We start from the raw sequence: 26,059 nt of genomic DNA on the forward strand, positions 1-26,059 counted from the left end.
AAATTCCAGGCACATTTCTAACTTGCTGGGGATTGGCTGGGGCCAAAAATCAGACTGAGGCGTTTATCTCATCTGGTCCTGGGTGAGAAGACACCAGATGCTACTTCCTGTCACTCTGCATCTCAGTGTATAGACACTTGGCAGGTGGTTCAGATCCTGAGTTCAACCTGACTGCACTGGCAACATGCTAGTGGAACACGCTCGTGATTAAAGTACTTGCTCACTGCAAAGGTCGGTGTCTGACTTCAGCAGGCAGTCCTGCCGTGACCAATGCCTGTGTCCTAGCCAAAGCCACTGCGATAAAGAAAGGAGAGGCTGCTGACCTTTTGCAGGGAGTGCAGACAGCAACAGCCTTTTCCACACCTGCTCTCGGGCTCAGTTTTCCTCTGGCTTTTCCTTCACTGTGACTTTGGTTGCTTGAGGACCTACTGACTGCAAGCTCCTGTGCTGGAACAGCCTCATCTGATAGAGTATTTTGTGACTACTGTTCATATACCACTTACCACGTCCTGGATTTTATACCGTTCTGAGTGTGTAGCCCCTAAAATACTAATATAAGTGCCACAAGACCTGTCTCCCTGGGGCAGAGTGCGCAGTATGTCCCCAAGGCTTGGGACAGTACCTGCCATCCAGTTCAGTAAATATTTGTTAAATGAATGAATTAGTATTAACTCTAACTGCGGGATTCCTGAAGACATGGTTCTCTCTCATTCACCCTTGTAATAGCCCTAAGCTCAGCAAGGAGTATGTAATGATGAGGGTGATTAGTCATAACAGTAATTAATCACCCAACATTTTACAAGCACAGCATGCCAAGCCTTGTGCTTTATACGCAATATCTCGTTTAATCTGCCCAATGACAGTAGAGAAGGTAAACTCTTACTATCTTGATTTAACAGATGAGAAAACTGAGGACTGTATAGGTTAGTGATTCACTCAAGGTTACACAGCTGATTTACCAGTCCTGGGGTCAGGATTCTAACTCATGTGGTCTGCCTTTAGAGTCCAAGCACGTAAGTATTGTGGAAAGTTATGGTAAGCCCTCAGTGTGAGCCATCTAAGCTGAGTTAACACCCTTCTTTAATAAGAACAAGGAGGAATACTGGAAGCCAGACACATGAGACATTTTGGAGAAGTTATGTACAATCAGTTGAGCAAAGATCTTATATAAATATAATGACAAGGGAAGATCCATAGTGGTGATTATAAAGAACCTGTCTTCAAGGAGTTCACAACTTTGGCTTTAACAGAAATATTAAATGAAAAGGTTAAAAAATAATCAATTTTTCTTCACTCCACACATGGAGATGGGCCCTTGAGAAATGATCTTAGTTATACCGATAATGAGTCCCAGCCTCCATTGCTCAAAGCAGGCCTCCTGTCCTTCAGGGGTTAAGGTCACTTTCTGTAGCAAATGTTTTCCTATTTAATGAGCTGCTTGGTGGTGACAGGGAAAACTGTGGGGCTGTTGCCTGAGAAAACTCATGTAGGCATTAAAACTGTATGCGGGGACATTCCTGGTAGTCGAGTGGTTAAGATGCCACACTTCCACTGCAAGGGGCATGGGTTTGATCCCCAGTTGGGGAACTAAGATCCCACATGCCACATGGTGTGACCAAAAAATAGGGGGAGAAAAAGAAAATTAAGCATAAGTTGCTAGAAAAAAAATTGTACATAACACTTGTGGGATTTAACAAACAGATCTAATGGATGAAACGCTACTGACTTAAATAGAATGGGAAAAAGTGGAAATAGTGACAGATTTTATTTTCTTGGGCTCCAAAATCACTGCTGACTGCAGCCATGAAATTAAAAGATGCTTGTTCCTTGGAAGGAAAACTATGACAAACCTAGACAGTGTATTAAAAAAGCAGAGACATCACTTTGCTGACAAAGGTCCACATAGTCAAAGCTATGGTTTTTCCAGTAGTTATGTACAGATGTGAGAGCTGGACCATAAAGAAGGCCAAAGAAGTGATGCTTTTGAATAGTGATGCTGCAGAAGCCTCTTGAGAGTCTCCTGGACTACAAGGAGATCAAACCAGTCAATCCTAAGGAGATCAACCCTGACTATTCACCAGAAGGACTGATACTGAAGCTCCAATACTTTGGCCACTTAATGGGAAGAGCCGATGCACTGGGAAAGACTGATGCTAGGAAAGATTAAGGGCAGGAGGAGAAGGGGGCGGCAGAGGATGAGATGGTTAGATAGTATCACCAACTCAATGGACAGGAATTTGAGCAAACTTCAGGAGATAGTGGAGGACAGAAGAGCCTGGTGTGTTGCAGTCCATGGGGCTGCAAAGAGTCAGACATGACTGAGCAACTGAAAAACAACTACTACTGATTTAACAATCTTTGCCTTTAACTGCTTCAGGCTTGAAGTTTGCTGAGACACTCGAGTCCCTTGGCACCAGGAGATGTTTTTGGAAGGAACAGTTTTTCGTTTTCAACAAGAATAAAAGCACTTAGATTAATAACAATACTGCATCCTGAGTGTCAAGCACCAACTGGGTTCTGGTGGAGTGTATTTCAGTCCTGTATCTCTCTGACTTCCAGTTCCTGCACTCCACAGCAGGTCTGTTCAACTCAGCCCCACCACACAGGGGCTTGTGCAGCCGGCTTCTCTGTGCTGTGGTATCTATACCCTGGATCCTGGAACTGGGGCCTCAGGAGTGGTCATTCTCCTTCCCTGGTCAGGCTTAAAGGAAAAAGTACTTCCCTGGTGGCTCAGATGGTAAAGAATCTGACTGCAATAAGAGAGGCCTCGGTTTGATCCCTGGATCAGGAAGATCCCCCCGGAGGAGGGCATGGCACTCCAGTATCCACTCCGGTATCCTTGCCTGGAGAATTACATGGACAGAGGAGCCTGGTAGGCTATAGTCCTTGGGGTTGCAAACAGTCAGTCACAATTAAGAGAGGAATGCTTTTACTTTCTACTTCTCAAAACTTCACCTAAAGGCTTGATTTCAACAAAAAAGCACTAAACGCATAATGCTTGAGCAGCATCAATATTTCCTGGACCGGGTGGGGGGCAGGGTTGTGGGCGGTGGTCGTTGTTAACTGAGCCAACTTCTAAAAACTGGAGACAGGTTTACTGAACAACACTCCTACCCCACCCAGTCAGAAGACTGGGCCTTTTTTACGTACGGGAGAACCCAAAGACACAACACTTGAACTGTTTTCTTAATTGAGTCTCTTTTCTGCACAGGCGCCAGTGGTTCCCAGTCCTTCCATTCATTTCCAGCCCCTGGACACCTGCCAGGTGGTGGGCGGCAGGCTGGGTTTATCGCTGAGACTGAGGTCTTTGCTGACGGTATTCACCACTGCCTCTCATCCTTTGCCCGACGCTGGGGTGGATAAGCTCTGTTTTTACTCATTTTTATTTGAGAGGTCGCCTACATTGCTCCCCTGGAGTTGGCTCTGGTTAAAGTTGCTGGGTTAGGAAATGGACATGGAGGCCCTTGGGGCTCTGGGCACCACCCCTTGTACCCCCTAATTCCCCCACGGGCTCACCTCCTCTTCCAGCTTGATGACCCTGGCCTGGGCGTTGCTCAGAGCCTGGTCTAGGATCTCGATGTGTCTCCGGTGGTCCTCACTCGCGGTCCGCACTGCCGCCAACTCCATCTCTAACTTCTCCTTTTCCTTCAGGAATTCCTTGTCTAGAAGGGAGACAGGAACAAAACGAGCTCTATCAGAAAGCACTCCCCGTCTGGGCTCCCCGCCAGTCTACATCTGGCAAGGATTAGGAGTTGAAAAACATGCACAAAGTGGAGGCTGGAACTACTGCTTCTGCTTCTTGTTCATAGGGGTGGTGTGTAAGGCAAGGATTTTCTTACAAACCACTGTTAACTCTAGACATATTCCTCGTCACAGCTCCAGAGATGAACGGCACACACAGACCTAGTGAGCCCATATTCTCAGGGGTTCATTTCTGCACAACACTTGCTTTAAGGCTTCAAATTAACCTTGGGCCTATGATTTCCTTTTTGGCTCACAAGCTCTCCCACTTCTAACTTCCAAACCAGTGATGGAAAGGCAGGCAATACTAATGATAACACTAATACTCCCATTCACTGAAAAATAAACCCCGGTCCAGGAGGTTCAGCTTTTGCTCTGAGGCCAGGCAGCAGAGGGGAGCTTCAACCCAGGCCTCCAATCTCTGGCTGGGTCCTCTTCCATGTAACCCAGCTTCACCTTTTCTCTTGGTTCTGTTCATGAGAGGAAAGATGAAGTGCTCTGGATGTGTGCAAACAGCCTTCCTCTCCTCCGCTGACGCTGTAACTGAGGGTGATCACATCTCTCTGCATGTGGCGTGCAAAGGGCGCCTCCCCCTCGCCGCTCCCACCTGGCTCTCCAGTAGCCTCGCCTGCCATTTGACAAGCAGACAGGGCCCATGGTGTCATGAGGTCAGTATTTTTTACGGAAAACATGTCTCCTGTTACAAAGCAGTGCAGGCATACCTCAGAGATGCTGTGGGTTCTACTCCAGACCACCATAATAAAGCAAGTCACATAAATTTTTTTGGTTTCCCAGTGCATATAAAAGTTATGGGCTCCCCAGGTTGGTAAGGAATCTGCCTGCCAATGAAGGAGATGTAAGAGATACAGATTCAGTCCCTGGGTCCAGAAGATCTTAGATTATATTGGTCTACTAAGTGTGCAATGGGCTTCCCAGTGGATAAAGAATCCGCCTGCAATGCAGGAGACACAGATACGCGGGATCAATACCTGGATTGGGAAGATCCCCTGGAGAAGGGCAGGGCAACCCACGCCAGTATTCTTGCCTGGAGAATCCCATGGACGGAAGAACCTGTCGGGCTACAGTTCACAGGATCCCAAAGAGTCGGACACAACCGAAGCAACTGAGCCAGCACAAGTGTGCAGTAATGGCACTGTGACTAAAAACAATCCTCATACTTTCATTAAGATAGACGTTATTGCTAAAAAAGGCCAAACCAAAACAGTACTGTCAAAGATCATTGATCACGTCACCATGACAAGTATGATAATAATGAAAAAGTCTGAGATATTGTGCGATTTACCAAAACATAACATAGGAACTGGAGTAGATACTTCTGGAAAAACGGCACCAAGAGACTTACTCAAAAGTTTGTAACTACAAACCTTTAATTTGAAAGAAAAAAAAAAGGCAACAAAACAAAGTGCAATAAAATGAGACATGCCTGTATATTTTATTTTTAAAGTAACTTAGAATATTTAGATATGTTGATTATAATATGGAGAAACTTGAATGGACTTAATGTGTAAAATTAAGGGATTGGTTAAATAAAGTACAGTAAACCCTACAATAGAATAGGATGCTGCCATTAAAACTAAATAAGAGAATATTAGTGATGAGGAAAAAAAAATCTGCATTGTTGAAAAAAGGTGGTTACAAAACCCTGTGCATACACTCATATTTGTAGAAAACAGGGCATTTAACAGCAACAACAATAGTTACAAATTGACTTCTCCATACATGGGATTTTTAAAAGTATCTTTGATATCAATTTCTCATTTAAATGAGATTCTTCTCTTTTAAGAAAAAAATTATTTCTTCTCTGCTCTGCAATCACCCTCTGTGTTTTTTCAGTCTTTCAACTTTATTTAGGCTTTCAATGGCTAAGTCAAAGATCCCTCTTGGTAAGTGTCACACAGAACCTGAAAATATATTGGTCATTTTCAAATATCTTTTGATATTGATTTTTAACACAATTCCACAGTGATAAGAGAACAGACTCTGTATGATTTCAGTATCTTTAGATCATCAAATTTCGGCACCTTGTTTTATGCCCCTGGATATGTTCCAATGTCTCCTGGTTTAGAGTCTATGGGAACTTGAATAGAATTTGTATCCTATTGTTGTGTGAAAAATATATAAATCTTAATTATGCTGAATCGTTTCATAGTGCTTTTCAGGTCCACTATATCCTACCTCTATATATTCATTCTATTACTTTTTGAGAGTTTAATACTGAAACTCCAACCAAAAATCTTAATTTATCTACTTAAAAAATAATTCTAACATATGGTGGAACTATATGTAACCTTGTTCTGTATTTTTCAAGTCTCCTGTAAATGTGTTATCATACTTTCATAATTAAAAAAAAAAAAAGAAAGAAAAAAAAAAAAGAAATTGATTTCCCTGTGCCCACACCACTCAAATGCCTCATCCTGGTTATATAGTCCTCCTAGCGAACCAAACTGAAACACTAAGAACCAAAGTCTGGAAGCTGTACAAGCTTGTGACAGTGGTTCCATTCATTCATGATTTCCTTGGATGGCCACTCATTCATTTAGCAGAGTTATCAAACATCAAGGACTGGTCTTACAGGCACTGAAGCAGTAGAAGGAATGCCGCTCGTAAGGAGAAGGGAAAGTGTGGTTCTGAATACAGGGCGAAGACATTTTAGGGCTGCTTACTGTTGTTCATTTGCTCTGTTGTATCCAACTCTTTGAGACCCCATGGACTACAACACGTCAGGCCTCCCTGTCCATCACCAACTCCTGGAGCTTATTCAAACTCATTTCCATTGAGTCGGTGATGCCATCCAACCATCTCATCCTCTGCTGTCCCCTTCTCTTCCTGCCATCAATCTTAGAGTCTTTTCAGATAAGTCAGTTCGTCGTATCAGGTGGCTAAAGTATTTGGAGCTTCAGCCTCAGCATCAGTCCTTCCAATGAATATTCAGGACTGATTTCCTTTAGGATTAACTGGTTTGATCTCCTTGTAAAGGGACTCTCAAAAGTCTTCCCCAACACCACAGTTCAAAAGCATCAATCCTTTGGCTAATATTGAGTAAACAACTCACAATTTTAAAGCCAGAGGGAATCACAGGAAACATCACCATCCAGTTCTGTCCCCTTTGTTTAACGTGTGAGGAAAGGGAAGCCCGGGAGCAAAGGCACTTGCCCAGTGTGCCCGCCAGCTGGGGCAGAGCCAGGGACAAAGGCCGGTCTCCTGACGGCTGCCGTGATGTCCTTCCCGCCTGACTGCACTGTCCTTGCCCTGTGAGCTTATGTCAAGGGAATCAGCGTACAATGGAACAGCTTCAGAACGGATAGAATGAACGAGCACACTTGTAAAGAGAGCGCTGGCTGTGATGGCGAGAAATAATGGCATCTCTTGAAAACAAAGTGAGGCCACCAACATCCTGACCTGGAAGAGAGCATTACTTCTGGGCTCTCAGATCCCACTGCAACGACCAACTGCCTTCTCTCTTCTCCCTTTCAGTGGCATGAGACACTACTTCTGAAACTTCCTTCCCAGTGCATGCAAGAGGCCTAAACAAATGGGCCAGAAGCTCTGGGCATCCCCATCCACAGCCCTGGGAGGACCAGAGTATTTCATGCCTTCTGTGCAAAATTACTGACATTTGAGCACTAGCTCCCTGGGTTTGGACAACATCTGAACAGGCATGGTGCCCACTGGCCTTGTCCAAGCTCTGGAGGGCACCCAGGGGTTAGTTTCTCAGCAGGCAGACCTGGGGATGAACCACTGGATTTCAGAGTTTCTGCTTGGTTATCAACCTAAGTTTAACAGTTTCTATCTTTGTTGAGGGCAAAGACACCTCAGGTTTGACCAAAGGCAAAGTCTAGAAGCCACAACTAGAGCTTCTTGCAGTTTGCAAGTCGATGATCACAAACACTGCCTTGTCACAATGACAACTATGACAACTCCTTGGATTTCTGGATTAATGAATACCTCCCACTTCCCCAACACATACAAGTCCAGCTTTTGCTATTCCTTTGATTGGCAGTATCAACCTGTGGATAGAGAATGGACTTGGCATCTGAAAGAACTGGATTCAAATCCCAGGTTCACCACTTTCCAGCTTTGAGGCCTTGGGCGAGGAATAACCTCTTTGAATCTCAGAGCCTTCATCTATCAAATGGGAAAGACAGAAGCTACATCATGGAATTGTTATGATGAGTCTGTTGACAAAAATGAGGCAGATAAAGACTAAAAGGACGGAAATAGATAGATCTTTATCTCTTTAGGTCATTATTGACTCCGTGAGCCTAGACCATTGCCTGGCTCAGTAAACGTTGAATGAATAAGTGAATGAACGAATCTCTCCTGGGTGCCAAGTTCACTGCCAACAGTACAATAAACGGCAGCTCTTGTTAGCAGTTAGCATTTGGCCTCCTTGAGGTCTCCTGACAGCCTTTGCTATGCAGCGGTCCACTTCACCTCCGAAGCCAGCACCCATCAGATGGCTGCTACCGACCTGGAAGGTCTCTGGCTCCCTTCTTTGCCCAGGCTCCCTGAATCTCACAGTTGGCGCATCAGGACAAAGATGTGGGTACTGGGTGGAGACTGCATTAGCTCGAATTCCTGGGTTCAGACATCTCTGCCCTGAGTTTGATGACCTTAAACTTCAGGCTGAAGCAATGTTAGTGTCATTCACACTGGCTCAGAACTCCTTGTCCACTGACAGGAAGTAGTGCTCCCATTTTAAAAACAATGTTCATAACAGCTCGTGTTTGTGAATGGCTACAGTGTCCCAGGAATGGTGACTTACATGATTCCCTTTCATTATTTCATTCTTGATCTCTCCTTTCAACTTACTCTATGAGGGAGGCACTGTTAGGATTCCCATTTTCCAGTGGAGAATAAGTAACGTGCCCACAGAGGTGACGCTTGTCAGTGGGAGAGCCAGGACCCTCACCACACCTCTGTAATGTACGTTCACAGTCAAAGTGCCATATGCCTCTGCTGTACAAGCATGAAGGGTGAAGACCCCCGGAATGACAGGTGTGGGAAAGCACCATCGCTACCCAGCTCATCATGGCACAAGTCATGTCGTAAGTATGTCACGGGTCATATCATCATCTCAATACACAGCAATTGATACTACACGTGTATCTTCTTGCAAATATTAATTAAGTATTTGCTATGTGGAGGATTCAGAGTACTGGACAAAAACATGAATCTTTTTTTCTTTTAATTAACTTTTACTGGAGCATAGTTGTCTTTCAATTTTTTTTTTAAAACACTTTAAACTTTTTATGTTGTATTGGAGTATAGCCAATCAGCAATGTTGTAGTTTCAGGTGAAGAGTGAGGGGACTCAGCCATACATATACATGTAATCCATTCTCCCCCAAATCCCACTCCCATCCAGGCTGCCACATAACATTGAACAGAGTTCCATGTGCTATACAATAGGTTTTTGTTGGTTATCCATTTCAAATGTAGCAGTGTATACATGACCTTCCCAAAGTCTCTAGCTATCCCTTCCCCTCTGGCAACCATAAGTTCATTTTCTAAGTCTGTGAGTCTCTTTCTGTTTTGTAAATAAGCTTATTTGTATCATTTCTTTTTACATTCCACATATAAGAGACACCATATGTTTTTTTCTCTGATTTGCTTCACCCAGCATGAAACTCTCTAGGTCCATCCATGTTGCTGCAAATGGCATTATTTCATTCTTTTCGATGGCTGAGTAATATTCCATTATAAACAGGTACCGCATCTTCTTTATCCATTCCCCTGTCAATGGACATTTAGGTAAAGAGTAAACAGTATGTTTACCGGTAAAAAGTGCTGCAATGAACATTGAGGTGTACATATCCTTTCGGATCATGTTTTTCTCCATGTACAAAAGCACGAATCTAGTATCAAGTTTCCTATACAGTTTTGTGACTCAGAATAAATATCTTTGTGCCTCAGTTTCCTTGTCTTTAAGGTAAGTATCCTACTCACCTACTCACCAACAGTACCTATTTCAAAATGCATATATGCATATAGCAAATATCAACTATGACACGCTAAAGCTATTCTTCTTGTCCAAAAAGTGTGATAAATACTAGAGCTACAAGGTGAGTAGGCCAGAGCACCCTGCTCTTAGTCGGGTGGGAAGAGAGGCAGGGACACAGGCAAAGGCCCTGGGACCAGCTGCTCTAAGAGATGCTGGTGCAGTTTCTATGACAACACAGGAAGGACCCCTGCCACAGGCCCAGGGTAGGAGGAAGAGGGGGTGTCAAGGCAGTGAGCCTACGTGGTGGGGTCACTGTGCCCCTTAATCCTCTGGGGACACAGGGACTAGGTATGTCAGAGCCATCTGAAAAAGTCATCTCTTGGGAGATGCCAAGGGTAAGTCCTATAAATGAAACCATCTCATAGGAAGGTCCCTCCAGTTTATTAGTGAAGCCCCTTGGGCTGGATCTTGAGAAAGACCAGCCTCACACTAAACTTCTGGTTGAGCTCCAAGGTATATACTGAGAATTCTTAGAACAGGCAAGTTGACACAAGGGAACTCACGCCCAGAATGGTCTGTTTACTCAGTGGATATGAATTACCCTCGACTGTGTGGAGTGGGGCGTTGTTTAGCCTAATGGCTCCCGTCCCATTTACACAGAGGATGTCTGCTCGCACACTGTTGACTCTGGAAACCACAGTGATGGCATGAGCTTTGTAGCTGGCCGACCTGGTACGATTCTGGCACCTTCACAGAAGGCTGGCTCACTTTAAACCGTAACTTCCCTTTGCAGACTCCATCTCCTCCGACGCAACTAAGAAGACTGATTTTGCAGGAATGTAGTGAGGATTAAAATGACGACCTAGGTGGCACTAGTGGTAAAGAACCCAGCTGCCCGTGCAGGAGACATAAGAGCCATGGGTTCACTCCCTGGGTCAGGAAGATCCCTGGAGAAGGGACTGGCAACCCACTCCAGTATTCTTACCTGGAGAATCCCATGGACAGAGGAGCCTGGTGGGCTACAGTCCATAGGGTTGCACAGAGTTGGCCATGACAGAAGCGACTTAGCACATAAAATACCTACCATGGGGCTTGGCACTTAACAGACACTTAATAAACAACAAGAGCTGAGACACACGACACTGGTGCTTCTCCTGCCCCGGGAACTGTGCCTTTAGCTTTACCACACAACCTCATTTCATGAATCCTCGCATAACTCCATTTGCCAACTGGAAAATCTGAAGCAACATGAGCTATGACACTTGCGACAGGTATAACGGTAGCTTCGTTTGTGCCTCTACCCATAGGGTCATCTCTTGGCTTGAAAAAGAGCAGAAGTCGATGGAAATGAGAACTGGGTCCAGAATTCAAAGAAGCTCCCCTCCCGTCTTACCCTTCACCTTTGCCAGTTCTGGGCAAAGTCTGCAGTGGACTGTCTGTTGCAAGTGTTCCTGCAATTACTATTTGAGCACCAAGCTTAACTGCTGGCTGAACCACAGGGTGATGCATCCTAGTAACCTCTGTGGTTACTAGGGTAACTGAGGGTGGAGCCTGGGCTGTGGGGTCTGGCAGTGGGGGTGTCAGGGCACCGTGCCCTGCACTGCTGGGTTTTTGTTGTTGTTATTTTTAACTGGAGGATTATCACTTTACAATGTTGTGCTGGTTTCTGACATACTATGATGTGAATCAGTCATATGTATACATATATGTCCCCTCCCTCCTGAACCTCCCTGTCACCTCACCCACCCCTCCAGGTTGTCACAGAGCACAAGGCTGGGGATCCTATGTCATATAGCAGCTTCCCACTAGTTATCAATTTAACATATGGCCAGTTAGTCAGTCAGTTCAGTCGTTTAGTCGTGTCCAAGTCTTTGCAACCCCATGAACCGCAGCACACCAGGCTTCCCTGTCCATCACCAACTCCTGGAGCTTACTCAAACTCACGTCCATTGAGTCGGTGATGCCATCCAACCATCTCATCCTCTGTCGTCCCCTTCTCCTCCCGTCTTCAATCTTTCCCAGCGTCAGGGTCTTTTCCAATGAGTCAGTTCTTCGCATCAGGTGGCCGAAGTATTGGAGTTTCAGCTTCAGCATCAGTCCTTCCAATGAATATTCCAGACTGATTTCCTTTAGGATTGACTGGCTGGATCTCCTTGCAGTCCAAGAGACTCTCAAGAGTCTTCTCCAACACCACAGTTCAAAAGCATCAATTCTTCGGTGTTCAGCTTTCTTCACAGTCCAACTCTCACATCCATACACGACCACTGGAAAAACCATAGCCTTGACTAGACAGATCTTTGTTGGTAAAGTAATGTCTCTGCTTTTTAATATGCTGTCTAGGTTGGTCATAGCTTTTCTTCCAAGGAGCAAGCGTCTCTTAATTTCATGACTGCAGTCACCATCTGCAGTGATTTTGGAGCCCCCCAAAATAAAGTCTGTCACTGTTTCCATTGTTTTCCCATCTATTTGCCATGAAGTGATGGGACCAGATGCCATGATCTTAGTTTTCTGAATGTTGAGTTTTAAGCCAACTTTTTCACTCTCCTCTTTCACTTTCATAAAATTTCACATATGGTAGTGTATATTATATGTTTCAATGCTACTCTCTCAAATTGTCCCACCCTCTCCATCCCCTGCTGGATCCATCAGTCTATTCTCTATGTCTGTGTTTCTATTCCTGCTTTGTAAATAGGTTAATACAATTTTTCTAGATTCCTTACATATGCATTAATATATGATATTTGTTTTTCTCTTTCTGACTTACTTCACTTTGTATAACAGGCTTTAGATTCATCCACCCAACTAGAATGGACTCAAATTCATTCCTTTTAAAGGCTGAGTAATATTCCATTGTATATATGTACCACAGATTCTTTATCCATTCATCCACTGATGGACATGTAGGTTGTTTCCATGTCCTAGCTATTGTAAACAGTGCTGTGATGAACACTGGGGTACCTGTGTCTTTGTCAACTATGGTTTTCTCAGGGTATATGTTCAGTAGTGGGATTGCTGGGTTATATGGCAGTTTTTTTTTCCCTTAATTTTTTAAGGAATCTGCATATTATTCTCCATAGTGACTGCATCAATTTACATTCCCACAGCTGTACAAGAGGGTTCCCTTTTCTCCAGAGCCTCTCCAGCATTTATTGCTTGTAGATTTTTTGGATGATGGCCATTCTGATCAGTGCGAGCAAATACCTCATTGTAGTTTTGATTTGCATTTCTCTAATAAATGTGCTGCTGGTTTTTAATGCAGAGCTCCAACTCATGGCTGGAGCTGATGAGGGGAGCAAAGCTACAAACTGGCCCTTCTCAAGCAGGAATTAATTTTTTAGGCCTTTCTTTTTTAAAATTTATTTATTTTTAATTGAAGGATAATTGCTTTACAATATTGTGTTGGTTTCTGCATAACATGAATCAGCCATAGGTACACATATCCCTCACTTTTAACACCTCCCTCCCATCTCCCACACCTTCCCACCTCTCTAGGTTGTTATAGGCCTTTCTTGATATAAAGGTTTTTTAATAAGTTTTCCCCTAAGCCCAATATAGCTAGAGGGACAGAGGAGTCTGGCTACCACCAGCCTGACCAAGGGGTGACTAATTCACTAGAATGCTTGGAAGGCAAAAGAGAGGTCCCTTTCCAAATATCACATAATGTAATTTATATGTGGAATCTAAAAAAAACAAAAGAACTTATTTATAAAACAGAAATAGAGTCCTAGACATAAAAAACAAACTTATGGTTACCAAAGGGGATGGTGCTTGTGTGTTGGGGGGAGATAGTAATAAATTAGGAGTTTGGGATTAACACATACACACTACTGTATATAAAATAGATAACCAACAAGGATGGACTGTACTGTACAGGAATATACTCAATATCTTACAATAACCTAAAATGAAAGAGAATCTAAAAAGGATGATGATATATATATATATATATATATCTCATATATATACACACATCTATATTTATGTATGTATATACATAAAGTTGAATCATCTTGCTGTATACTTGAAACTAATACGAAGTTATAAATTAACTCGATACCTATCTACATAAAGAGGCAAGTACATCTTCACCTGGAGTAGACAGCTGTCACAGTGGCTGCTCAGAGAACTCTCCACTTGGAAAAATGTCTACTATGGTCCCAGTTTTGCAGGGCTAAGCCCTTCTCATCCCCCATCCTACTCTCCATATGACAGGAGCAAACCTCAGGACAGGCTGCCCGGGACTCATGGCACCAATTCTGGTAACTGGACACTGCTCCACCATGCTGATAAAATGGAGTCCTTCTTCTGGAAAGACATCTGAATAATTATTTGCCTTACTATCCCTTCTTAAAATGTCCCCTCCTGTTTCTTCGTCCTCAGGATTCTTTGGCCATATCCTGGTACCGTATCTTGTAATTCTGAGCAGACGTGGCAGAGGAGCCTATTCCAAGGGTTGGCTATGACTCATGGAATAACTGGAGAGTCAGATCCACTTGCAAGTCCCCTCTACTTGGGGTTATGAGAGTGGAAAGACACGAGGAAGGTACTCCAAGTACTTCACTATAAGCCAAGCTATTTAGGTTCATTCTGCCTCAAAGATATTCTCTTAATGCCCTCCGAAGCTCCTTCTTCCATCTGCCCTCACTCCCTCACTCGTTTGAAAGCCACACTGACACATCCAGAAAACATAATCCAAACAGAACACTGTTTACAGCATGTAAGAGCGATCTGTTCACGAGGTTTATCTGATGCAAAACAACCTGAGAGATGATCCACCTTTAAGCCACACTCATTCATTCAGAAATGCAAAAGTGACAGAACACAAAGCTGACCCCATATCCTCCTGGTTTGGCTTTTTGCTGTCTTTGTAAACTGAGCTGATAAAAGTTTCTCAGGTAAGGAAGCTCATTATTTCAGGCTGTTGGGCTCCCTGCCATCCTCGTATGCGCGTGCGTGCTGCCACGGTTCACGGCAACAGGGAGACCCGGGTTGTGAGTCGGCGGCTAAATAGGTCTGTGAACAAACACAGAACGCTCTAGCCAAGATTTGTTTTAAATGGCTGAGAGTGAACTGTTTCAAAACGAATTCTGTAGTAAGAAAGATTAAGGACCAAACTCTGCTCTGCAGAGTCCTGTGGGGAGGAGGGGGAGGGGAGAAAAGGGATGCTGGGCCAGGTAGGAAGGGGCTCCTGACAAATGCGCCCCTGTCTTAACCAGAAACCTGTTCCGGCTTCGTGCGTTTTATCTGGGCTTCCAAATAAGCGTTCTTTTCTTCTTTATTTTGGCCGCACCACTCAGCATGGGGGATCTTAGATCCTTGACCAGGGATCAAACTTGCACCCCCCTGCCTTGGGAACATGGAATATTAACCCCTGGACCACCAGAGAAGTCCCCGGATAAACTCTCTTTAAATAAGACCTCTGAGGTTGACAGCCAATAGTTCAGACATTACAAGGGGAACACAGATTTGTGGATATGGCTGCTGTTAAAATGTAGGCAAGACACTTGGAGAAATGAATCCATCAATCAATATGGGAGGTAAAGCCTTAAGCGTGAAGGATTCATTCAGTCTTCATTGCCCAAAGTTAAAAAGAAAATAGAAACTTTACCTTTTACAAATGGACAAAGAAATGGCAACCCACTTGAGTATTCTTGCCTGGGAAATCCCATGGGTAGAGGCGCCTGGTGGACTACAGCCCATGGGGTCACAAAGAGGTGGACATGACTTAGCCACTAAGCAGCAGCATGGCAGCTAAATTACTCTAACATACAAACCTGTTTTCCAGGCCCACACTGAAGGCTACACACTGATTCTTGCAATAAAGGAGACCTCTCCTGCACGGGAGAACCTGCACACATACACTTGGAGGGGAAAGTAGTTCTTTCACGAGTCTTGACAGTTTTCTACTTGTACTCCAGGGACAGTGGCCAACGTCTGAGTTAATCCTTCCACCTCCTGGACTTACTTTATACTTTGTCTAAATCCTTCTATCTTTGTAGGATTTTAGGGATCTAAGATAGTAGAAATGTTTCCTATGGGAAGAAATATAAAAAGTTTAGGCAACACCTCACCAAATGAGTATTAATCTATTAAGACATGATCAAATTCTAACTTAATCTTTAAAATGAAATTCAAAAATAATCCTTTTCGGATGCTTTTCCCTGGAAAGTAACGAACTCAAACCACAAAATCTATTGATCTAGTTGAGGAAAACAACAGATTTTGGTCTTATCATACTCTATTTATCTGTTGCTCTTTAGTATCTAGAAAGTGAGTTTAATACCCCAAAGTGCTTTTTATAGCACCCAATGTAAAATATCTCAGGCATGGATTTGGTAAAATATTTGAATAGCAGTAAAAGCTCTCTCAATATAACTTTTTCTAATCTAATCATTTTTAGTATTGCATTTTTATTTTAGAAACTATACTTATACTTTCAAGTATAATTCATAGGTATTTTTTAACCTGCCTAAATATATACCCAACCTGCAAACTTACTCAGCAAAGCCTTCTATATTCATACATTCATTCACCCGGCTCAGCCTCCTCATGTGCTATTTGACCTTCCACTTTATATTTTTAACATGAAGTAAAAATGTACTGCTACTTCTGTGTCACTGCAGACAGCATAATAAATTATGCAATGCATTAAAAATGCCAGGACACATAGGGCATTTGATTTTGACTATACACCTATGCATGAACTGACTGTCAATGAAACCTGATGGCTTATGCTTTCGATAATCTCCACAGAAGTCCTTTTTTGCCTTCTCTCTTCACACAAAAAGATAAAGAACAGACATGTCTGTTTCCAAGTATGACAGTCAGAACCTACCAGACAATTTTGCTGCCCCTGCAGAAAACAACCACAAAGCCTGGACATAATGCAGAAACCAACGACCTGAGGGGAGTAAAACATGAGGCAGGAAGACAGATGGTGTGGGGAGGCCTTTCACTGCAGAGGTCAGAGCTGCACATGCTCGACCTGCACTGGGGCTGGACTGTGACAGCTGTCACGGCTTATTGCACTGTACACTTAAAATGTGTAAACTTTACTGTATGAAAATATAGGTATGTGTTATAAACCTATATTTGGTTTAACTAAGGGCCTCCCTGGTGACTCAAATGGTAAAGAACCTACCTGCAATGTTGGAGACCTGGGTTTGATCTCTGGGTCGGGAAGATCCCCTGAAGGAGGGCATGGCCACCCACTCCAGTATTCTTTCCTGGAGAATCCCATGGACAGAGGAGCCTGGCAGGTGACAGCCACGGCGTTGCAAAGAGTTGGACACAACTGAGAGACTAATACTTCACTTTCACTTCAAGGCATTATTATAATATGTATAATAAAACTATGCTTTCTAAACGGAACCTCTGAACGGCAGATATGGCTTAACACCAAAACCTGGGTGAAAGAAGTAGATGCTGGGTAAACTGTTATATGTGGGAACAGAAGTGGTTTAATCTCCTGATCAAGGAGAAAGAAATGAGTCACCTGCAGTTACAGATTCTCCCTTCGTTTAGCTTCTGTGAGCTCTTCCATTGTCAATTTTGTAACTTGCTTTGAGCAGATCCTTTTCTTCTTCTTTCTACCAAACCACAGTCTTTGTCGGCAAGAAGCAAATTAGAAGCAGATGCAAGCTTATTTTTAATGGTCCAAGACCAAATTTTCTGAACTTAAAAGAAACACTTTGTCCCCTCAAAGTTCTTGGATTCCATTAAGATACAACCGCATATTCTCTTTCCAATTCATGAACCAAAAATAATTTCAAAAACTAATTGTAAGAAACCACACCCCAGGGTTACTTATTGTAATTTTTTTTTTTTAATTTTTATCATCCAGAGAACAAAGAGTTTAATTTCATAGATATTTGAGAAAACTTTTAAGATTCTAGGCTGGTCTCAACAATTTTCTTGTTTTAGTATCTGAGGAGATATACTGAATTATCCAGCAAGGCTTTTTATTATAATTGGCTCAGGTTCAAAGACAGATGTAAAAGGTTAAGAAACAAAAAATGTTCATTCCAGTAGCTAGAACTCATTTGAGATGACTTGAATACACTATCATTAAGTTACAGTACTGGGCTAAATAATTTGCAGCAAAAATTCTAGTACAAGAATTATTTATGTTTGCTTACTAAGCTGGATTCTTCTCTGGGTAAAAAATGTGAAATCTCTTATTACTCCCAGAGCTAACAGAGATGACCTTTGGAGGCTGGAAAAAAAAAAAAGAAAAAGGAGGTCCCTATTCTTATCATGGTCTTGCATTAAGTACTGAGGGAGCCTTGGACAAATCGTTTAGTCATCTTTGGTCACAGTTTCTTCTTTAATGAAGCATGGTGGCCACACTAAGTGAGCCCTAAAATCACTGGGAATCCAACTCTGCTACCTGTCTCCAATGCCCGGTACACAGGAAGCGGCTCTCGAGAATCAGGATGCCCTGGGTTCAAAGCCTGTCTACTCCACCTGCCTGTATGACCATGGACAAGTTCCTTAACCTTCTTGTGCCCTAGTTCCCTCATCCGTTAAAGACCTGTAATACCCACCTCACAGGGCTGCTTGCAGGATGAACTGGGACTGCGCACCAACAGAGGTCAGCACGGTGCTTGGTGAACAGGAAGTGCTCAATCCGTGGTGGCCACCTCACCGTTTTTGCATGATCTGAACAAGGACCTGAAGGCTAGATTACGAGGGAGCATGCCTGCAACTCCACCTAAAGGTAAACTTTGAACCATCAAATCAACAGTCTCTGAAATCACTGTCACTCATAATGGCCATCAGATGGCTTTTAACGAGCTCCAGTTCAGAGGATACACGCGCTGCTGGTACGGCCATTCAGATACTCCTCAACCCAAGAACTGCAGACTTCACCTCACAGCAGGATGCTTATGGGAAGATTAATGGCCCTGCTGGGGGAGGGACCCCTAAGACCTCGGCACCCAGGAGGCTATCACCGGTGGCTAACCACAGGACTATCCTGCCCAGCCCTGTTTCCACCATTACCTAATTATGGATTCCCACTGGGCTAACAAAGGCTTGTAACTGCATTCATACGTGTCTCAGTTTATGTCATGTGAAATAACCATGCTCACCTAAATAGGAATGAAGTAAGAGATGACTAAAACCCTACCAGGAAAAGAAAATAATTAAATCCTGATTTATAAATTCAGACAATTAACAAAATGAGATCTAATAAATGTTTCTGAAGTTCTTTATTTTCCATCCTCCTTTTTTGTTGGGGCTTTTTCTTTCCCTTCCTTCTCCTTAGGCACGCATGCTAAGTCACTTCTCCATAACCAGCGCCTAAAACAGAAGTCCATACACTATGGCCTGCAGGCTGAATCCAGCCCACAGCCACAGCATCTGTCCATGGCTCATCTACGGTGACTTTCAGACCACAGGGACGGAGTTGAATAGCTGTAGCCCGCAAGTCTAGACTTATTTACATTTTGTCCCTTTATGGGAAGAGTTTCCTGATCCATGGTCTAGAACACAGCTCATTCATAGTAGGTAGCTAACAGCCCTGGGATTTCTTTGGAAGGAATGATGCTAAAGCTGAAGCTCCAGTACTTTGGCCACCTCACACGAAGAGTTGACTCATTGGAAAAGACTCTGATGCTGGGAGGGATTGGGGGCAGGAGGAGAAGGGGACGACAGAGGATGAGATGGCTGGATGGCATCACGGACTCGATGGACGTGAATCTGAGTGAACTCCGGGAGTTGGTGATGGACAGGGAGGCCTGGCATGCTGCGATTCGTGGGGTCGCAAAGAGTTGGACATGACTGAGCGACTGAACTGAACTGAGTAACTGTTTTGGACAAAATGATAATGGTCATCATTTCATTCAACATCCAGCAAGTGCTTATTAAATGCTTCCAAGCACCAGGCACTGTGCCAGCTTCTGGAAACATAGTAACTGAGACTACAGTGGTGGGAATGACAGGGTCCATGCCCTCATGGTGTGGACAGTTTAGAAAGGGAAGGGAGAAAATGGTCATCCAAATGGTTCCTTATTTACAGTATGATGAGTGTTTATAAAGGGAACGGGGGACTGGAGGGAAATATAAAAGGAAGACTGGAACTTATCTCAGGCAGCCTTCTCTGAGTAACTGCCATTTAATTTGAGCTGAGACCTGAACGTGAATTTCCTGGCTCTGAACTGTCAGCAAAAGTGAAGGGTCCCTGATGCCACATGGAATGCAAATGGGTTTCAGTCTGTGCTTTTTCCATCCATCCATCTAGCTATGAGTGCAAGGAACAAAGATCATAATGAAGTTTAAGACACTTGATTTTTCAACCCTCAGACAGGAATAGTAAGCAAATAATTTAAAAACCAATGACGTGAAAATCATAAGCCACGTTTGCTCGTTAGAGACTGGACATCAACATGTGACCGAGAGACAGTTCTGTCATCAGCTCTGGTTCTTCAGGCACAGAAAATCAGCTTAAATTGAATAACATTAATTTTCACACTTGGGGAGAAGATTTGATGGAATGTAAACAGACACCCTGCAGGCTGGATGCACTGCTGGTTGTCATGAAGGTTTGAAGTTTCTCAGTGCTGCCTGTCGAGGTTGATCAAGTGGTGTAAGCAGTCACACACTCTGCTTTCAAAACCTAGCAAGGCTCGGCAGGCCACACAGGCATTCCTTGGGAACACGGCCCATTTCCCCACCCTGAAAACTGGCAGGTTCTTCCAGAGAAGGTGGAGGAAGGATGCAAAAGAACAGAAAGAAGCATTGCAGAATAAATGTAAAGCCTAACAAATCCATAAATGCCAAGTCTGCAGAATAAATGCATAAAGTCTTCTTTGCATTTCCTATCACTGATGAGCCCACAGAGCTCTGCTGGCTGAATTGGGAAGATTTTATTCTCTATTTCTTTAGATGAAATGTAGGTACAGGGAGATTAAGCATCTTACTTCAGGTCACTGAGCATGTGAGTGAGAACCCAAGAACTGGAAGATGTGGTGACTGATCCAAAATTAGGTTGCTTGAGCTTGTGCCTATAAAGCCTTTGCTTTTTAGGACTTAATTTTTAGTCCTAGTAAAGCAAGGAGATCACACCAGTCAATCCTAAAGGAAATCAACCCTGAATATTCATTGGAAGGACTGATGCGGAAGCTCTGATACTTTGGCTACCTGATGCAAAGAGCTGATTCACTGGAAAAGACTCTGATGCTGGGAAAGATTGAGGGCAGAAGGAGAAGGGGATGACAGAGGATGAGATGGTTAGATAGCATCACTGACACAATGGACATGAATCTGAGCAAACTCTGGGAGATAGTGAAGGACAGGGAAGCCTGGTGTGCTACAGTCCATGGGATCACAAAGAGTAGGACATGACTGAGCAACAACTAAATGCAGAGGCCATCTAAAGGTTAATTTAGGGCAAGAAAATTTTCTCAGTTTAAGAAATGTACCTTAGCAGGCTTTCGTGGACATTCCCTTCCTCTGTGCCCAGGAGCTGATCTGTGGTGTCTGGCATGGTCTATGGACTGGTCTATGCAAGAATATGGCCGGCTGCCCCCAAAATTTTTATATGCCACAGTCAGCTCTCAACTTCAACACAACCACAGCAGAGTAAAAAAGGAATCAGGGAACCAACTACATTTTAGTACATAGTAGTCATTTTCATGAAAAATACTACCGTTCCTGGAAGTAGAAGGAAGAGTCCCTTTACCTGGATATCTTCGTACTTGAAAAAGCAAGAAAGGAGGGGAAGGGGGAAGGTGAAAGGCAAAAAAAAAAAAAAAAAAAAATCAAGCATTTTTAAGTTGCTTCTATTCTAGTCTCATTAACAATTTCACCTAATATCTTGAAATAATTGAGCAGAACCAGAGGTAGCTCCTAACATGGGTGGGAGCTAAAAAGAACATTTTGATACTGATGTGCCATGATGAAAATTTCAAGCCTGTTCTTACAAGGATTTCCCACTTTTACTCATTTCCTCAATAAACATTTATTGAGCTCCAGGTACATAAAGATCCAAGGGGTTTTAATGAAGGCTGGGGCTGGATGTTGACAAAGAATGCCTGTAATTCTTTCATCTAGTGGAGGAGATTCACATTAAGAAATGGTGCCCACAGAGAACGTAGGCAAAATAAGCGCCGCAGTACGGGCTTCGTGCCCAGGTGGCAGCTGCAAGCACCATCGGGCCCACAGAGGAGGAGGGAACCCAGATGCATCCACGTGTGACAACATCTAGCCTCTCCTTCCTAATGAAGCCTAATAGAAACCCACAACAGAATGTAATGAAACACAATGAGGATTCAGAATAAGCTCCTTAATAGGCTCTATGTGGGTCAACAGAATTAATATTTATGTCATTGTAATTTCTGCTCTGGGTTTCACATAAGCCATTAGAGCAAATACAAAAAGAAGGATTTTCTTGTAGGAAATTATTTTTGTCTCTTTTATGTTCTAAAAAAGACAGAAAATCAAAGTATCTAAAGTAAGACTTAAAGATAAGATGATGATTGTAAGATAAATTGAAAACGGCAAATTATTGTTATTTGTAAAACAGTGGTCCCACATTTTTTCTGGGGGGTTCATTTTTAAACCCATGGGGATTATAAAGGAAATCAAATCCTATGAATTACTCTTATTTATACCCATAACTTATTAATTTAAACAAATAAATGAATGTCCCCCAAAATATTTTTTTTCTTAGAGAGGGACATTTAACAGACAGAATTTAATGTACACAGACTTCAGTATAACCAAATATGCTGAACCCATGAGGCCTAAAGAATCCCAAGGAGTGGATGGGGAGCGAAGTTTCTAGCCATCCTGTAACACACATGGGTTTTATCCTGGAATAATACAAGCTGCCAGAGCTCATCAGCTGCCCCTCCACTCAAGGACATAAGATCTCTGCCATTCTAGTTTCACCATATCTAATATTTTATTTTTGGCTTTCTGACCTACTAGTATGGGCTTCCCCGATGGCTCAAGCAGTAAAGAATAAGCCTGCAATGTAAGAGACACAGGAAATGCAGGTTCAATCCCTGGGTCAGGAAGATCCCCTGGAGGAGGAAATGGCAACCCACTCCAGACAGACTAGTGATAGAAATTCTGCAGAGTTACTAATTTTCAGAAAGAAACAGATAAAACATTTCACTTATTGACAAGACAGAGCTGAGAATGACGACAGACATTCCTGGGGAACTTCATTTGGTGGACAGTGGTCTCTTTGCTCCGTGTGTGTGTGTGTGTGTGTGTGTATGTGTGAGACAGATGAGTAAATGGGGAAACCAGGAATCTCAGTAAGTTAAAAAACCCAGAGTTAGTAGAAGGAAAGAAATCTTAAAAATTAGGGCAGAAATAAATGCTAAAGAAACAAAAGAGACCATAGCAAAAATCAACAAGGCCAAAAGCTGGTTCTTTGAAAGGATAAATAAAATTGACAAACCACTAGCCAGACTCATCAAGAAGCAAAGAGAGAAAAATCAAATCAATAAAATTAGAAATGAAAATGGAGAGATCACAACAGACAACACAGAAATACAAAAGATCATAAGAGACTACTATCAGCAGTTGTATGCCAATAAAATGGACAATGTGGAAGAAATGGACAAATTCTTAGAAAAGTACAATTTTCCAAAACTGAACCAGGAAGAAATAGAAAATCTTAACAGACCCATCACCAGCACGGAAATTGAAACTGTAATCAGAAATCTTCCAGCAAACAAAAGCCCAGGTCCAGACGGCTTCACAGCTGAATTCTACCAAAAATTTCGAGAAGAGCTAACACCTATCCTACTCAAACTCTTCCAGAAAATTGCAGAGGAAGGTAAACTTCCAAACTCATTCTATGAGGCCACCATCACCCTAATACCAAAACCTGACAAAGATGTCACAAAAAAAGAAAACTACAGGCCAATATCACTGATGAACATAGATGCAAAAATCCTCAACAAAATTCTAGCAATCAGAATCCAACAACATATTAAAAAGATCATACACCATGACCAAGTGGGCTTTATCCCAGGGATGCAAGGATTCTTCAATATCCGCAAATCAATCAATGTAATTCACCACATTAACAAATTGAAAAATAAAAACCATATGATTATCTCAATAGATGCAGAGAAGGCCTTTGACAAAATTCAACATCCATTTATGATAAAAACTCTCCAGAAAGCAGGAATAGAAGGAACATACCTCAACATAATAAAAGCTATATATGACAAACCCACAGCAAACATTATCCTTAATGGTGAAAAATTGAAAGCATTTCCCCTAAAGTCAGGAACAAGACAAGGGTGTCCACTTTCACCGCTACTATTCAACATAGTTCTGGAAGTTTTGGCCACAGCAATCAGAGCAGAAAAAGAAATAAAAGGAATCCAAATTGGAAAAGAAGAAGTAAAACTCTCACTGTTTGCAGATGACATGATCCTCTACATGGAAAACCCTAAAGACTCCACCAGAAAATTACTAGAGCTCATCAATGAATATAGTAAAGTTGCAGGATATAAAATCAACACACAGAAATCCCTTGCATTCCTATACACTAATAATGAGAAAGTAGGAAAAGAAATTAAGGAAACAATTCCATTCACCATTGCAACAAAAAGAATAAAATACTTAGGAATATATCTACCCAAAGAAACTAAAGACCTATATATAGAAAACTATAAAACACTGATGAAAGAAATCAAAGAGGACACTAATAGATGGAGAAATATACCATGTTCATGGATTGGAAGAATCAATATAGTGAAAATGAGTATACTACCCAAAGCAATTTACAAATTCAACGCAATCCCTATCAAGCTACCAGCCATATTTTTCACAGAACTAGAACAAATAATTTCAAGATTTGTATGGAAATACAAAAAACCTCGAATTGCCAAAGCAATCTTGAGAAAGAAGAATGGAACTGGAGGAATCAACTTGCCTGACTTCAGGCTCTACTACAAAGCCACAGTCATCAAAACAGTATGGTACTGGCACAAAGACAGACATATAGATCAATGGAACAAAATAGAAAGCCCAGAGATAAATCCACACACATATGGACACCTTATCTTTGACAAAGGAGGCAAGAATATACAATGGAGTAAAGACAATCTCTTTAACAAGTGGTGCTGGGAAAACTGGTCAACCACTTGTAAAAGAATGAAACTAGATCACTTTCTAACACCGCACACAAAAATAAACTCAAAATGGATTAAAGATCTAAATGTAAGACCAGAAACTATAAAACTCCTAGAGGAGAATATAGGCAAAACACTCTCAGACATAAATCACAGCAGGATCCTCTATGACCCACCTCCCAGAATTCTGGAAATAAAAGCAAAAATAAACAAATGGGATCTAATTAAAATTAAAAGCTTCTGCACAACAAAGGAAAATATACGCAAGGTGAAAAGACAGCATTCTGAATGGGAGAAAATAATAGCAAATGAAGCAACTGACAAACAACTAATCTCAAAAATATACAAGCAACTTATGCAGCTCAATTCCAGAAAAATAAACGACCCAATCAAAAAATGGGCCAAAGAACTAAATAGACATTTCTCCAAAGAAGACATACGGATGGCTAACAAACACATGAAAAGATGCTCAACATCACTCATTATCAGAGAAATGCAAATCAAAACCACAATGAGGTACCACTTCACACCAGTCAGAATGGCTGCGATCCAAAAATCTGCAAGCAATAAATGCTGGAGAGGGTGTGGAGAAAAGGGAACCCTCCTACACTGTTGGTGGGAATGCAAACTAGTACAGCCACTATGGAGAACAGTGTGGAGATTCCTTAAAAAATTGCAAATAGAACTACCTTATGACCCAGCAATCCCACTGCTGGGTATACACACCGAGGAAACCAGAATTGAAAGAGACACATGTACCCCAATGTTCATCGCAGCACTGTTTATAATAGCCAGGACATGGAAACAACCTAGATGTCCATCAGCAGATGAATGGATAAGAAAGCTTTGGTACATGTACACAATGGAGTATTACTCAGCCGTTAAAAAGAATTCATTTGAATCAGTTCTGATGAGATGGATGAAACTGGAGCCGATTATACAGAGTGAAGTAAGCCAGAAAGAAAAACACCAATACAGTATACTAACACATATATATGGAATTTAGAAAGATGGCAATGACGACCCTGTATGCAAGACAGGAAAAAAGACACAGCTGTGTATAACGGACTTCTGGACTCAGAGAGAGAGGGAGAGGGCGGGATGATTTGGGAGAATGGCATTCTATCATGTATACTATCATGTAAGAATTGAATCGCCAGTCTATGTCTGACGCAGGATACAGCATGCTTGGGGCTGGTGCATGGGGATGACCCACAGAGATGTTATGGGGAGGGAGGTGGGAGGGGGTT

General features: G+C 42.5%; 1 protein-coding gene across 1 annotated transcript in view; it reads right to left on the reverse strand.

Annotated features, from left to right (window-relative positions):
* AMOTL1 (angiomotin like 1) overlaps positions 1-26,059 on the reverse strand; it is a 119,163-nt gene that overhangs the window by 23,843 nt on the left and 69,261 nt on the right. The window contains exon 7 of the mRNA XM_068988728.1: positions 3,517-3,662. Within this exon, the coding sequence (XP_068844829.1) occupies positions 3,517-3,662 (146 nt within the window). The remainder of the gene's footprint in view (positions 1-3,516; positions 3,663-26,059) is intronic.

This window comes from Capricornis sumatraensis, chromosome 16 (assembly GCF_032405125.1).
Source record: "Capricornis sumatraensis isolate serow.1 chromosome 16, serow.2, whole genome shotgun sequence".
NCBI classification, from domain to species: Eukaryota; Metazoa; Chordata; class Mammalia; order Artiodactyla; family Bovidae; genus Capricornis; species Capricornis sumatraensis.